The sequence below is a fragment of the Centropristis striata genome, chromosome 13 (assembly GCF_030273125.1).
Source record: "Centropristis striata isolate RG_2023a ecotype Rhode Island chromosome 13, C.striata_1.0, whole genome shotgun sequence".
Classification (NCBI taxonomy): Eukaryota; Metazoa; Chordata; class Actinopteri; order Perciformes; family Serranidae; genus Centropristis; species Centropristis striata.
In genome coordinates, this window is record NC_081529.1 from 37,037,058 (window position 1) to 37,052,298 (window position 15,241).

General features: G+C 36.1%; 1 protein-coding gene across 1 annotated transcript in view; it reads right to left on the reverse strand.

Moving 5' to 3' along the window:
* zgc:86896 (uncharacterized protein LOC415190 homolog) overlaps positions 1-14,180 on the reverse strand; it is an 18,105-nt gene extending 3,925 nt beyond the window's left edge. The window contains exons 1-8 of the mRNA XM_059348628.1: positions 14,141-14,180; positions 11,588-11,714; positions 9,339-9,443; positions 7,823-8,045; positions 6,688-6,795; positions 5,244-5,450; positions 4,920-4,995; positions 2,433-2,623 (exon numbers count right to left, since the gene is read on the reverse strand). Of these exons, the coding sequence (XP_059204611.1) occupies positions 2,433-2,623; positions 4,920-4,995; positions 5,244-5,450; positions 6,688-6,795; positions 7,823-8,045; positions 9,339-9,443; positions 11,588-11,651 (974 nt within the window). The 5' untranslated portion in view covers positions 11,652-11,714; positions 14,141-14,180. The remainder of the gene's footprint in view (positions 1-2,432; positions 2,624-4,919; positions 4,996-5,243; positions 5,451-6,687; positions 6,796-7,822; positions 8,046-9,338; positions 9,444-11,587; positions 11,715-14,140) is intronic.
* Between the last annotated feature and the right edge of the window lie 1,061 nt (positions 14,181-15,241).

The following is a 15,241-nucleotide window of genomic DNA, read 5'->3' on the forward strand; positions in this document are numbered from 1 at the left end:
TTATTACCATCATCTTACCAACCATCCTACCAACTGATGTTCTTTTTTTCAACTTCTTAACTGTCCTTGTTCTATTCTGTGTTTTTTTTCTATTGTTGTTCTTATTTATGCTACCTCAGTATTTTATTCTATTGTATTTTATTGTACTTAAATACCGGACTGCTGTGACAACCCAATTTCCCGATAATGTAATACACTTTTTACCAATAATGTAATAAAGTATAACATTAATGGAGGTTATTACATTATCAGGTTAGCCTTCATTTCGCAAGTCCTGATAATGTAATAATTCCCCAATAACGGGTCAAAAGTTACTAAACATCCAACTTTGACCTGTTGGTGGCGCTAGAGCTCTGAGCTAGAGTTGATACACAGTATCACCACTTGAACCCAAGTAATGGGTGGTCTGCTGTTACATTATTACAATATTGGGGAATTATTACATTATCAGGACTTGGGAAATGAAGGCTAACCTGATAATGTAATAACCTCCATTAATGTTATTACATGATCAGATTCTACAAGCCTGATGGGTAAATGGTAGATACAACATCTTATCCCACCAGTCACTATTGTGACCGAACATAAAACACACTTTTTCACCTATTTTTCCATTAAAAAATCTTTTAAACCAATGGTTGATTATTTCAAAGGTGTACTAATGACACATGATTTGGATATTTTCATGTCTGGGAAAAATTTGGGATTAAATGGGTTAAATGGGAAGAGTGTCCACTGGGAAAGTCTCAGGCCACGCCCTCTGAAATATCCGCTCACTCTGCGTGTCTCCATCATTAAAAAGAAATAAATTAGCTTTTAAATTAAACTAAATGGTTTAAGAGTTATGAAACAACCATATAAAGTCACCACATGATGGTGCTGTTGGGTTCAAATCCACAAAAATATCCCACTTGAGTGGACAACGTCTCGGTCAGTCGTGGAAAATAATTAAGTACATTTACTCAAGTACTGTACTTAAGTACACTTTTCATGTACTTGTACTTTACTTGAGTATTTCCATTTTATGTAACTTTATACTTCTCCTTCACTACATTTTAGAGGCAAATATTGAACTTTTTACTCCACTACATTAATCTGACAGCTTTAGTTACTTTACAGGTCCAGATTTAACATAAAAACATGAAATTTGACATGTTTTTAAATGATCATAACAGTATCTTTGGTAGTTAAAATGAGCCATGTCTTTACAAAATTAAAACACTGCTTACATAAAAGCATCAACTATTATTTATTAATATATATTTATTACTCTGAGTCTGCACATACCAAACCTTCTGTACAGTGCATCGATATTTTATATATTTATATTGTTCTTATTAGACTGCCTTATTCCATAATGTTGTATATAATGTCCATATTATGAGCTGATACCCTTGTATATTTTTATATTTTATATTTATTCTCCTTATTAATTTTCTTTGTTGACTCTGTGTTTGGACTGAAGTCTGTTCACAAATGGCAAATAAAAACCTTGAATCTTGAACAAATAATGTAATAATATATTTAGAATATATATTTAAAAAAATGTGTGTGGGAATATTCTGCATTACAAGTACTTTTACTTTTGATACTTTAAGTACATTTTGATGCTGATACTTTTGTACTTTAAAGTTAGCAAGTTTGACATAAAATGACCAAAACAACACAAAATTGAAAAAAAAAAGGTTAAATATGACCAAATATGACCAAAGACGAGGTAAAATCAACAAAAAAACAAAAACAAAATTACCTTTAAAAAGCCATAAAAGTACCAAAAAATATGTAAAAAAAAAAAAAAAAAACACAAATTAAAAAAAAAGAAACAAATTTGAAAAAAAATTATTACAATGACCAAAAAAGACACAAAAAAATGACAAAATTAAAAAAAGACACAATTACAAAAAAGATTTACAATTACCAAAAAAGCAACAACATTTAAAAAAGACACAAAATTACCAAAAAATGTATATATATTTAGAATATATAAAACAATCTGAGTGGCTCCATTCTGCATAATGAGTACTTTTACTTTTGATACTTTAAGTACATTTTGATGCTGATACTTTTGTACTTTTACTTCAGTCAGTTTTAAATGCAGGACTTTTACTGTAGTGGAGTCATTTCACAGTGTGGTATTAGTATTTTTACTTCAGTAAAACCAAAATTTACCAAAAATGACCAAAGACGAGGTAAAATAACCAAAAAAATAACCAAAATTACCTTAAAAAAAAAAAAAAGCCATAAAAGTTCCAAAAAAATATGTAAAAAGACACAAAATTACAAAACAGATTTACAATTATGAAAAAAGCGACAACATTTAAAAAGGACACAAAATTACCACAAAAAAAAAAGTATATATATTTAGGATATATAAAACAATCTTGCTAGAGGTTGTGATTCTACGTTAAAGGGAAACAGCATTAAAAACCTACGTGATGCTGTTCTGGTGCAGGGTGTCCAGCTCGTTGCTGTCCTCATCAGTTGCCTTCATGTCCAGGTTGCGGAAGTGTTGCATGGCGGACATGCTGCCCTTGGAGGTCTGCTTGGGGATGTCCAGCTTCTTCACAAACTCCAGAGCTCCTGGACCCTTGTAGGTGAACTGGTAGGGGCAACAGTCATGACCCTGGCAGAAAAGAGATGAAATCAGAAATCAGAAAGCCTTTATTGTCATTGCACAGGGTATAGTGCAATGAAATTAGCCATCAACCCGTCCAAAACGTACAAAAAACACACAAAACAATATGACAGAGGTGAAGAGGACAGGAAGACGGGGATGAAGAGAAAGAAATACAGCACAACGTGAGGAGAGGAAAGGAGGAAAGGAGGAAAAAACGATGAAAAAAACCTCCGCAACATGAGCATAAGACATGTTACAAACATGAACAGACTTACACTGAAAAAAGAAAATAGTTGAACCAACTTAATCGAATTGTTTCATTTGGTAACACCTAAATGAATTAAGTTCTTTAAAATTAATTTAATAAGTTAGATTAACACAATTGATTTTAAATTAATTTTAAAGAACTAACTGACCAAGAGGAAGACCAACATGCTCATAATTGTGATCGTCCATTACATTAGTTTCCACCAAGGTTATTCTAGAGAACGAAAACTAACGAAATAACAGAAACTAGAATTGAAAAAACATTTTCGGTAACTGAAATAAAAATAAAAACGAGAGTTTAAAAAAAAAAAACCCATAACTAACTGAAACTGTATTTTGTGGTTACAAAACTAACTAAAATTATAGTGAAAATGTCCTTCGTTTTCGTCTTTGTCAACTTTTTTCATCCGTAAACCTTTTTGGTTGATATGAAATCTATTTCATCTATCTGGTTTTATGACTTAATAAACTTATTGGGGTTGAGATGGATCAGACAAAGGAAATAAAGGAAACATTTATTGTGACCTTATTGAATCTGGACCCAACAAATACCCCATTACAAAACAACTAAACTAAACTAAAACTAAGCATTTTCCAAAAAATAAAAACTAATTAAAACTAGCAAACTCACTCTAAAAACTCATTAAAACTAACTGAATTTATTTGACTGAAAATTGACTGAAACTGATGAAAAATCCCAAACTATTATTTGCCTTTATTTGTATATCACAAACTTTAGTTAGAAAAAAGGCTTAATATTAGTCGGCCACGACTCTTATTTATATAAAGATTTACTAAAGAGGATTTTTATTTACATTGTGGCCTTACCATTTTAACCTAAAGCTTCATTAATATATGTTTTTTACTCACCAGATGATAGCTGAATAAAGCTGAAAACACTTTTTAAAAAACACTTAAGCAAACAGTTTCCTATTTACTCATCCAGCACAAACAGAGCAAAGTAGTATATCTGGCTCTTATGCTAATAAATGCTCCAGTTTGTTCCCCAGCCACTCTCTAACTACAGTTTGTGTATCAGTGGGGGTTTTATTTTACTGAAAACAACTACCTGCTGCCCTGAAAACAAGATTTATGGTCCAAAAACAATGAAAAAGATATTACAAAGCTCTGTAGGGTTGAGGGTAACTGCAGATTTGGTGATATTTCTCTTCGGCATTCATCATTATGAGGACCTTACTCATTTACATTGCATATTTGATCAATTGTAAATACACAGTACCAGTCAAAAGTTTGGACACACCTTCTCTTTCAATGTTTTTCTTTTCTTTCATTTCTTATTAAATCTTCTACACTGTAGATTAATATTAATATAATAAAGAAATGAAAAGCCTCCCTTTGCTGTAATGGTCTCAAACACATTAAAAAGGCAAGAAATTCCACAAATTAACTCTTAACAAGGCACACCTGTTGACTGAAAACCATTAATGAGACCTCATGAATCTGACTGAGAGAACAACAGTGTGTAAAGCTTCATCAAAGCAAAAGGACGACTCTGAAACAACATATTCTGGTTTGTTTTTACACAATCATTTTCTTCTCCTCTTGAGAGACTCTCTACACTGCTCTCCAAACTAAAAAATCATGGATTTGATCAACCCCCCCCCCAACCTACAGACACCTGTTGACTGTCTGCTGCTGTATGGGGACCTAGTAAGGTTGTCTCCATAGCAACCGCTATGTTATCGCTTTTTGTTTTTGATTAGGTACTGGACAAAGGCGGGTCTCAGGCTTACACACACAAAAAAACTCCCACACATACAGATATCCATACCCCCCCCCCAAACCCATTTTTTGAAAATGTTAAAAAAAAAAAAAAAAAAAAAAGAGAGAAACCTTTGAATGACAAGGTGTGTCCAAACTTTTGAGTGGTACTGTAGAAATATTGATTGTCGCAGTTTCACATTGAGTTCAGTAGTTGATCATCTCTTCCTCTTAAGAGAAAGAAGAAAGCTTGGAAATTCTGGATGCACACAAACATACTAAGACACATAGACACACAGCAGGTGATAGTTACCGCAGCAACAATCTCCGTGGGGCTGACATAGAGCACACTCAGCAGGGGCAGACGGTCCGTGGTCAGCTGGGTGGCCCTGGATGGACAGAGATCAGAAAGTAGTAGTGGTAGTGATGAAATGTCAGAAGACTCCTATGACAGTAAATTAATCACAGGATCACATATAGAACAATAGTTTTAGCCAGTGAAACACAAAGGCAGACAACAGAAGCCAGTGTTGAAATACTAAAAGTTTTCCTTGAATTGGAGCCCTGAAGTGTTGCTGGCCTAGTGAGTCTGATAAAGAAGTTGATTGATGTTGTAAATGGACAGTGAATGACTGACTCCTTTCCTTGGGCGGCGTCCACCACGGTGATGCTGCTGTTATGGGCCACCAGGGCCAGCTGGTCTCCACTGGGGGAGAAGGAGACGCTGTGCACCCAGCCGCCACAGTCCTTATGCTCCAGCATCATCTCCCCAAAAGGCATCTTGGCCCCCCAGGCCGTGGGGCCAGGCTTGTCCTCGATGTCCTTGATGTAGGCTGAGAAAACCCTGAGAAGCATAGTATAGAGTTAAAGTTTGTCATCGTTGGGACCCAATGGTATACTTGCTGCTTTAGTGGATATATTGATATTAACAACAGTCTGACTGTTATTATTATTATGTACAAAACCCACAATATTAGGATATCACTTTCTTTAGTCCCACAATGGGGAAATTCAACCTGCGCTGTGCCCTCTAGCTAGCCTGGCTAACCCCAGACCCCAGAGATCTAGTCTGGAGACCACCTATTCATTTTTCCGTAGAGGAGGCGTGGTTTACGATCCTCCAGAACCATTTATTGGGCGTTACGAATGTCTATCATAAGCGTCTGAACGTAGCTCTTAGCCAATCGTATCAGTTATACAAGATGACATATGTAGAGTGACAGAAATTCGACTAAGGAAGCAGGACCACAATGAGCGGAGTCTCGCTAAACCCCATTAGCTTAGCCGCTAACGGGGCTAGTTGGTAGATTAGGCTTTTGCCAAATCCTGTTTCTCAGCAAGGCTAAAACCTCCTTTTTGGTGGTGAAACAGGAGTGTAAAGCCAAACGTTGTTCTTCTTTTAAAATAAACTTTGTCTCTAAACTATCTAGAACACTGTCTACAGCTAGATCCAAAGAGAGCTTGGCGTCTGCTGCAGCCATGTTGGATCCGTAAGAAAACTACAAGCTTCCCTCTATCCAATAGTACCAACATCGTCTCGCCGTCCCTCCCCGTTCTGTGATTGGATACCAAAAGCAGGGCTAAGAATCGCCCATGGACATCATGTCCAGGCTACCCTCTAGGAGCACTTCTCCACCAGTGGGGGGTTAGGTGCCTTGCTCAAGAGCACCCCGGTCCTTGACCTGTCCATCCTGGGATTCGAACTCGCGACCCTCCGGTTACAAGCCCGATTCGTTAATCCCTAGGCCTCGTCAAATCATCAATCATAATATTTTGGTGGCTTAAAATGTCTTGTTCAGTGTTGTTTAGAATAAAAGACACTATTTTGTGTCAACAGTTGTCTCTTGCTAGCCGAGCTAGTTAGAAGCGAAGTGACAACGAAGCTTCATGAACCATTTTCTTTATTTTTTGACCCCACTAGATGGCACTCTTTGTTCAACAAAGGGCTGAAAACACACTCAGTTACCATTGCTGGAGCCTTTTTTGAAGCCAACAGTGCCATCTAGTGGGGTCAGAAAATAAAGCAAATGGTTCATGAAGCTTTGTTGTCCCTTCACTTCTAGTTTTGGGAGTTGAGTCACCTGCAGTGGAGGTCTGCAGAGCCTGCTGCCAGCAGGATGTTGTTGGCGTGCCAGTTCAGACTCAGGACGGTGGAGCGAACCGACTTCTTGATGTGCTTACTCAGCCACCTGAAAGGAACGGAGAAAATTCGTTAGAAAGCTTTGTGTCAGGTAAGAGGTAAGAGACATACTGTTTGAAAATGTAGTATAGTGCTTTTTATTTTCAGCCCTTTTCTGTATTTAGCTGTGTTATGTCTACCTTCTGTAAGTTTCTGTTAGTTTCTGCATTACCACTGTGGATTGACATTCCAATCTGTTGGCTCCAGTTCTGTTGAGGTAAATTATCTTGGCCTTCAAAAGCAATATCAATTTAACCCTTGAGTTTTGGGGCTATTCTGTTGGTTTCTGACTCCTTTTTTTCTCATTCTGCCTGTATAAACCATTTAAAAAGTGTTCATCATGCCATGTTGGTATCATTGTTTTCAGCACAACCTCACTGATATGACCTGATTATTATTTTTTAATTTTGACTTACTGGATCAACATTTTGAACACAAAAACACAGTAAAAACACACACAAAAATACAAAAAACACAAAAAAAAAACGATAAAAAACCACAATCAAATTACAAAAACACATAAAAACACAGAAATCACACAATTTTTATTTTTATTTTTTTTTTTTACAAAAAACACAAAAAATGACAAAAACCCCCACAAAAAAACAGAAAAGCACAATAAAAACACAAAAACACATAAAAACGCACAAAAAGCACAAAAATTGCAACCAAAAAAAAACACACAACACATAAAAACACACACAAAATGACAGAAAAACAACAAAAAAAACAGAAAAACACAAAGTAAACACAAAAAATGCACAAAAATCACAAAGAAATGCAAAAAACACGCACCCCCCCCAAAAAAAAACACATATAAAAACACACAAAAAACATTAAACACAAAAGATTGAAAATGCATTGAAATGCTGAATGCACACTGCAAAATTTGAAAAAAATCTCTGCAAAAACGCACATTGATGCACTAAATGGGATGTGGAAACTTCTGGAAAAGCCAAAACAAAGAAGCTGACAGCAGCAGGGCTCTCCGGCGCTTTCATAGTCTTTCAGTTTTAATCGTATCGTGTTTTGCTCACCAATCATTCTCCTTCTCAAAGTAGCAGACGGAGATGAGGCGAGCTCCGCTGCCCAGGGCGAACTTGTTCTCCAGTGGCGACCACTTGACACATGTGGCGGCTCGGTTGATGCGGACCAGCACCAGGGTGGGCTTCCACACGCCGTCCTTCAGGGTCCACACGTAGGCGTTACGGTCGGACGCACACGTCACGATGCGGTTGGACTCGGGGGCCCAGTCGATGCCTGGGGACAGAACGTCAATAAGCTCTGTTCAGGTTTCAGAGGATCTATGAATTATACCAGGAAATATATCCCACTAAGGTGGAATCTTTTATTTTTTTTCCTGAGATTTAAAATTCTGTTGCGTTATTTTTTGATCAAGGTTATAATAGTTTTGGATTTTTCATTAGTTTTAGTTTTAATTTTATTGTCAATTTTTGTTTTTAAATTCGTTTTTAGAGTGAGTTTGTTAGTTTTATTTGCTTTTTTTTTCTTTTGGAAAATGCTTAGGTTTAGTTAAGTTTCTATTAGTTATAGTTTTTTTTGTAATGGGGTATTTTTTGGGTGCCAGATTCAATAAGGTCACAATAAATGTAACTTTTTCTTGTAAATTTGTCACTTTTTTCTTGTAAATTTGTCACTTTTTTCTCGTCAGTTTGTCACTTTTTTCTTTTTAAATTTGTCACTTTTTTCTTATAAATTTTTCACTTTTTTCCTGTAAATTTGTCAATTTTTTCCTGTCAATTTGTCAAATTTTCCCCGTAAATTTGTCACTTTTTTCTTGTTAATTTGTCACTTTTTCTTGTTAATTTGTCACTTTTTCTTGTAAATTTGTCACTTTTTTTCTTTAAATTTGTCACTTTTTCCTTATAAATTTGTCAATTTTTCCTGTAAATTTGTCAATTTTTTCCACGTAAATTTGTCACTTTTCCCCCTTAAATTTGTTACTTTTTCTTGTAAATTTGACAAAATCTTCCCGTAAATTTGAGAATTTTTTTTCTCATGAATTGGATTTTTCATTAGTTTTAGTTTTAATTTTATTGTCAATTTTTGTTTTTAGATTAGTTTTAATGAGTTTTTAGAGTGAATTTGTTAGTTTTAATTACTTTTTAAATTATTATTATTATTTTTTTAAATGCTTAGTTTTAGTTTAGTTTTTATTAGCTTTAGTTTTTTTTGTAATGGGGTATTTGTTGGGTCCAGATTCAATAAGGTCACTATAAATGTTTCCTTTATTTCCTTTGTCTGATCCATCTCAGCCCCAATAAGTTTATTAAGTCATAAAACCAGATAGATGAAATAGATTTCATATCAACCAAAAAGGTTTACGGATGAAAAAAGTTGACAAAGACGAAAAACGAAGGACATTTTCACTATAATTTTAGTTAGTTTTAGTTAGTTTTGGAACCACAAAATACAGTTTCAGTTAGTTATCGTTTTAAAAACACACACTACCAACCTGAGACCTTTACAATCCCCATATTTTCAGTTTGTCAAACATGTCACTTCCCTTCTATCTCTGGTTAGTAAGCGTACCTGTGATGCGTCCACTGTGCTCCGTCAGCTCGTGGATCTTGGTCCACCCTTTGCCTTTCTTCTCATAGATAATCACCACATTGTTGTTAGGACTCACTGCAATCTCTGCAGAGAGAAAACATGTTCATTATTAACACTTCATGATAGCAATGTAAGCTCTTTATTTTAGGAGCAACTGTAATGGCTCTCAGTCTGTTACATCTTGTGTGATGAAAAGGTGCAGAGTATAAAAAACTAGAAAATTTCCTCTGGGGAAATTGTGAAAGGGCCACGGGGGCTACTGCCGGTGTGTGTACACTATGATGAGATTCTTCAGAGATTTATAACTATGCCCTTTAACCTCAAAATGTGTGTGTGTGTGTGTGTGTCCGTGTGTCCGTGTGTGTGTGTGTGTGTGTGTCCGTGTGTGTGTGTGTTTGAAGCATGTGTATCTGGAGGAGTGTGCGCGCTTACGTGCATGTTTGTGTGTGTGTGTGTGTGTGTGTGTGTGTGTGTGTCTGTAATTGTAATCACATCAAAGATCAAAGGCAATCAACAGAATTAACTGCCACCTAAATGTTTCGGATGAGTGAAAGCAGCCAGAGGTGGACAGACTGGAATTTCTGGCCTCGAACAGAAAGCATTTTTGGCAAAACCATAATACCTATCATTGATCCGAGTTCTTCCTGAACGTCTACATATGTTTTTTTTTTAAAAGAAAAATGAAAAAATAGCTTTGTTAGAGCGATCTAAAAAAACTGTTACATCTCCCTTTTTCAGAAATCTTCCTGCGTTTTTAATATGGGACCCAATGAGGCTGTTGGTGGTGTTGGTCGCGCATCTGTGCGTCCTACGCCCAAACTATAACTCTGACAGCTTTACCAGAGGATTGTGAGTGACAAGACAAATTTTCCTACGTTTCTATGGATAAATTATTTCTGTAGAGTCGTTAAGAAGAGCCTCCGGCCCCCGCGGCTCGTTAAGAAGAGTAAGAACGAGTCTCCAAAAGTCTCCAATAACACCAAAAAAAGTCGACGCTTGCTTTCTTGAAATGTAGTCGCTAAGGAAGTCTGAAAAGTCGCTAAATATAGCAACAATTTCGCTAAGTTGACAAAACTGCATCTTCAACAGGCCCAAAAAAAGTCTGGTCAAAAGACCGCTAGGACGGCTCGTATTCAAATTAGCGGCGTTTTGGCGAGTGAGAACTGCCTCATTCTGGGTATTGGAGTGGAAACATTCTTGTTAAGTGTGTAAAACAATAAAACAAGTCCAGTGCACTGCAGTGTTTGACAATAACTGTAATGCCAAGTAGGAAAACAGAGGAAGACATCCTTCAACTAAAGTGCAGTCAGATGTAAAGCTCTCTGAGTTCATTTCCTGCATTGATAATCAGATTCCCTGCAGCTCCCCAGGCAACATTAATGCAATTAGAGAAGGGAGAAAATAGCATATCTAGTGTATCTACTTCCTGCACTGCAAAGTGTGGCCCCACCCTGTTCTCTATAATCCAGCTATTCTCAACCTGGGGGTCCCGACCCCGATTGGGGTCGCGAGACGATTTCTGGGGGTCGCCAAATCATTTTGGAAGTCAGCTCTGTCTCAACTGTGTTAAAGTGTTTCAGTCTTTTTGGTCATTTAATGTCTTTTTTTTTAAATTTTGTGTCTTTTTTGGTAATTGTGCGTCTTTTTTGATCAATTTGTGTCTTTTTGTGGTCATTTTTTGTCATTTTGTGGTCAATTTGAGTCCTTTTTTGCTTAATTTTATGTCATTTTTTGGTAATTTTGTGTCTATTTTGGTCATTTTGTTTCCTTTTTTTGGTCATTTTGTGTCTTTTTTTGATCATTTTGTGCCATTTTGTGGTCAATTTGATTCTTTTTTGGGTAATTTTGTGTCTTTTCCGAAAGTATCCAGTTGTTACTTTCCAAGGAGTCTCTGGCTTGAAGCTGACTGTTACACACTCAGGAGGTCAGAATGGACCTTTAGACTGATAGCAAAGGACTTAGATTAAAAGGAACAATAAAATATAAAAAATATATAAATACACAGACAGAGAGATGTTTTAGTTGTTGTCTGCTTCATTATTTGTCCAAAATTCATCGTATCAACTGAGTTTGTCTGATCTGAACTGTGAGATTCTGTTCAGTGAGACAACATGATGTTAAATTGAGGGTCGAGACTCAAAAAGGTTGAGAACTACTGCTTTAATCTATGGAAAGGTATGTGCACACATGAGTGCTGTGTGTTTGTCTGTGCTTGCTGATTGACTCACGGGTTCTGTCTTTGTTCCAGGTGTGGCAGGACAGCGGCTCCAGGCCGAAGCTGTACAGAGACATGTCTGCACAGGAGACCTGCAGGAATGTAGCTGCTGCTGTTCCGGCTGATCTGCAGATGTGTTGCTGCAGGTCGCAGGAGGAAACCAGGGAGACATTTTGTAGAGAAACATGATTGTAACAGACAAAGCACTGCAACACTGCAGAAAAGGTGTTTAGTCTAAAAACCAGATCAAACAGTAAATCTAAAGGTCTAAAAACCAGATCAAACAGTAAATCTAAAGGTCTAAAACCAGATCAAACAGTAAATCTAAAGGTCTAAAACCAGATCAAACAGTAAATCTAAAGGTCTAAAACCAGATCAAACAGTAAATCTAAAGGTCTAAAACCAGATCAAACAGTAAATCTAAAGGTCTAAAACCAGATCAAACAGTAAATCTAAAGGTCTAAAACCAGATCAAACAGTAAATCTGAGGGAAATGATCTTGCTGCATGGACAGATAATTTACCTTGACAAGATTTATTAAATTAAGATTATTAAATCTAGAAATAAGCATGTTGAACACTTAAAATAAGAAATTAACTCTTAAAACCAGATAAAGTAAAGCTGCCAGCAGTGATGAACTGGCCCGAGCAGAGTGACCTGATGATTATTTGGTTCTTGCCAAGATAAAAAAAAAACTTTTTTTGTCTTTCATTGTCTTTTTTGGTCTTTTTTGTTTCTTTTTTTGTCTTTCAGTGTCTTTTTTTGGTCTTTTTTTGTATTTTTTGGTCATTTTGTGTATTTTTTTACATCTTCTTTTGGTCACAAAATGACCAAAAAAGACAAAAAATGTACAAATTGATAAAATGAAAGCTCCCAGCAGCGATGAACTGGCCCGAGCAGAGTGACCTGACAATTATGTGGTTCTTACCAAGATAAAAAAAACTTTAGATTTAGAAGTGTTAGATCATTCATCTTATTTTAAGCGTTCAACATGCACACCTTTTTTGCAGTGCAAGGTTTGATAAATGATGTGAGTAATGTGAGATAATAAAGGTGGTGATACACTCCAAAAACCAACTGACAAAAATAAGAAATAAATAACTAGAATCAAGCAAATACATGCTGGAAACAAGTCAAATTATCTGCCAGTGCAGTAAGTAAATGTTTCTTTGCAACAATTCTTTAAATAAGTAAAAATGATCTACTAGATAGGCACTGGAAAAACCAAATGATATGTTGAAATAAATCCAAGTATGCTTTTTTTGAGCAATATTTTAGGTAAAAACTCACCATATTCAACAGTTGAATAGATTGAAAAGCATGAAAAAGCTCACAATGTCAATCCTAAAAACAAGTCTTTACACAATAAGATAATTAAATAAGGACATAATAATAATATTAATAATTAAATAAGCACATGAAGCTATGGTCAGCAGGTAAATTATTCTCAGAACAAGATAATTAAGATATTATTGCTGGATATGAGAAGAAAATACTTGGTGAGCTTCATGCTTTTTTGCAGTGTTTGAGGAAATCCTGCACTGATTTAATCATAAAATCCTACGACTAGATTAATGTTACTTATTGTGCTGCAAATTTAGAATTGAGGTCTTAAAAACATCCACTTCATGGGGAAAATCACAATATGTGTTTGAGTTTAACTCTATGGAGTCTTGGGCTATTCTGTCCATTTTTGAATCCTTTTCATGTTTTTGTAAGTCATTTTTTGATAATTTATGTCTTTTTGTGTCTTTTTTTAAAATCATTTTGTTTTGTTCAATCATTTTGTATTCTTTTAGTAATTTTGTGTCTTTTTTGGTCATTTTGTGTCTTTTTGTAGTCATTTTGTGTCTTTTTTGGTCATTTTGTGTCTTTTTTTAGTCATTTTGTGTCTTTTTTAGTCCTTTAGTCCAACATAAAATGTGATTTTGAAATTTTTTTAACTTTGAAAACACTATCATGCTCAATGAAGAATTGTAAATGTGTCAAATGTGACCAAAGGTGTCAAATCTACCATATAAGAGGGTTCCATCCAGTTCTATCATTTGATACTAAATCTATTTGAGCTTGTCTCCAGTTTTACTTGGTATATCATCATCAAACTGAAACTGGCCTCATGGAGTTTACAGCCAGAACTTTAGAGGTAAATGTACAGTAGGGCTCCACGCTGCTTTGTTTTCTAGTCTGATGGAGGCAACAAGTCTGGATTATTTGGAGCTTTTGGAGACTCTAGAGGGTTAACTGTCTGCAACAACTCTCCCCTCCCTTTAACACACAATGACTTTCAGATAACACAACACCTTATCAGGTGTGGTAGCTACACACCCTGCAAACACTCTTTACCTGCACACTTTAGTCTGCATATGTATCTGCCCAGCAACAATAAACTGATCCAGAGTGGATCAAAAACAATCCAAAACTGTCAGTTTGATGCAATAAGTGCAAATGTCTTGAGCCTAAATATTTATCACACCACCACACCTTAACCCTGGGGTCATATGCTAGTTTCCTTCCCCTAAGAAAAGCAGATGTGATAAAAACAAGCAGAGCTGAGGTGATAACTTACCTTCGCTGAGTGTATGAGGACAGATTGTTTGGTTGGTTGGTTGGTTGGTTGGTTGTTTGGTTGGTTGGTTGGTTTGGTGGTTTGGTGGGAGTTAAAAGGTTCTGAGCTGCTCGTGGACTCTGGGCAGTCGACACGAACAGAGCTGGAGCTTTGCCGTCTGACTGGTTTGAAGGAAGTGACTGTGGAATGAGTGAAGGAGGGAGGAGGAGGAGGAGGAGGAGGGAGGAGGAGGAGGAGGAGGAGGAGGAGGAGGAGGAGGAAGGTGTGTCTGACTACAGCTGGAGGGGAAAACATCTCGTCTTCAACAGGTTTGTTGTCATAAAAAAACAAACACAATCTCAATTTGGATAAAACAAAGTGCATAAGACAAGTAAAATCATACAAAACAACCCTGTTTAGATCCCTCTCTCTCTCTGTCCATATATATATATATATATATATATATACAGTATATACATACATGCACACATATAAACCTGGTCTCACAGGAATCCGTGGAATAGCCACGGAATCACTCAAATTTCCATGAAACTGACACGGATTTGGCTAAAATGCAAGTTAATGCCAGTCATATCCCGTGGCTATTCCAACATACAAAGTGATTATGTACATTCACTGAGTGAATATTTAGAAAATAAAACGTATATTTCTCGCTAGAAATGTGATCAAAATCCATTTTTATGCAGAAACTCAAAGTCAAAATATTGATTTTTTCACTAAAAATGAGAGAACTGTCCGCCATGTTTTTTGTTCTGACCGCCGGGACCTTGAAAGTCACGTGACTTGGAACAAACCAATAGGAACAAATATCCATGGAATAGCCACGGGATATGACTGGCATTAACTTGCATTGTAGCCAAATCCGTGTCAGTTTCACGGAAATTTGAGTGATTCCGTGGCTATTCCACGGATTCCTGTGAGACCAGGTTCACATATATATAAGAATCAATAAAACAAAGCAGATAATTTCATAAAATATATAGACAAAATAAAATATATGTGTGAGACAAATCAATGACAAATATACAATTTATTAAGTAAAGATAGTAAATAAAGACAACAACAACATGTCAATGTGTCACATGCAATATTGTGAACACA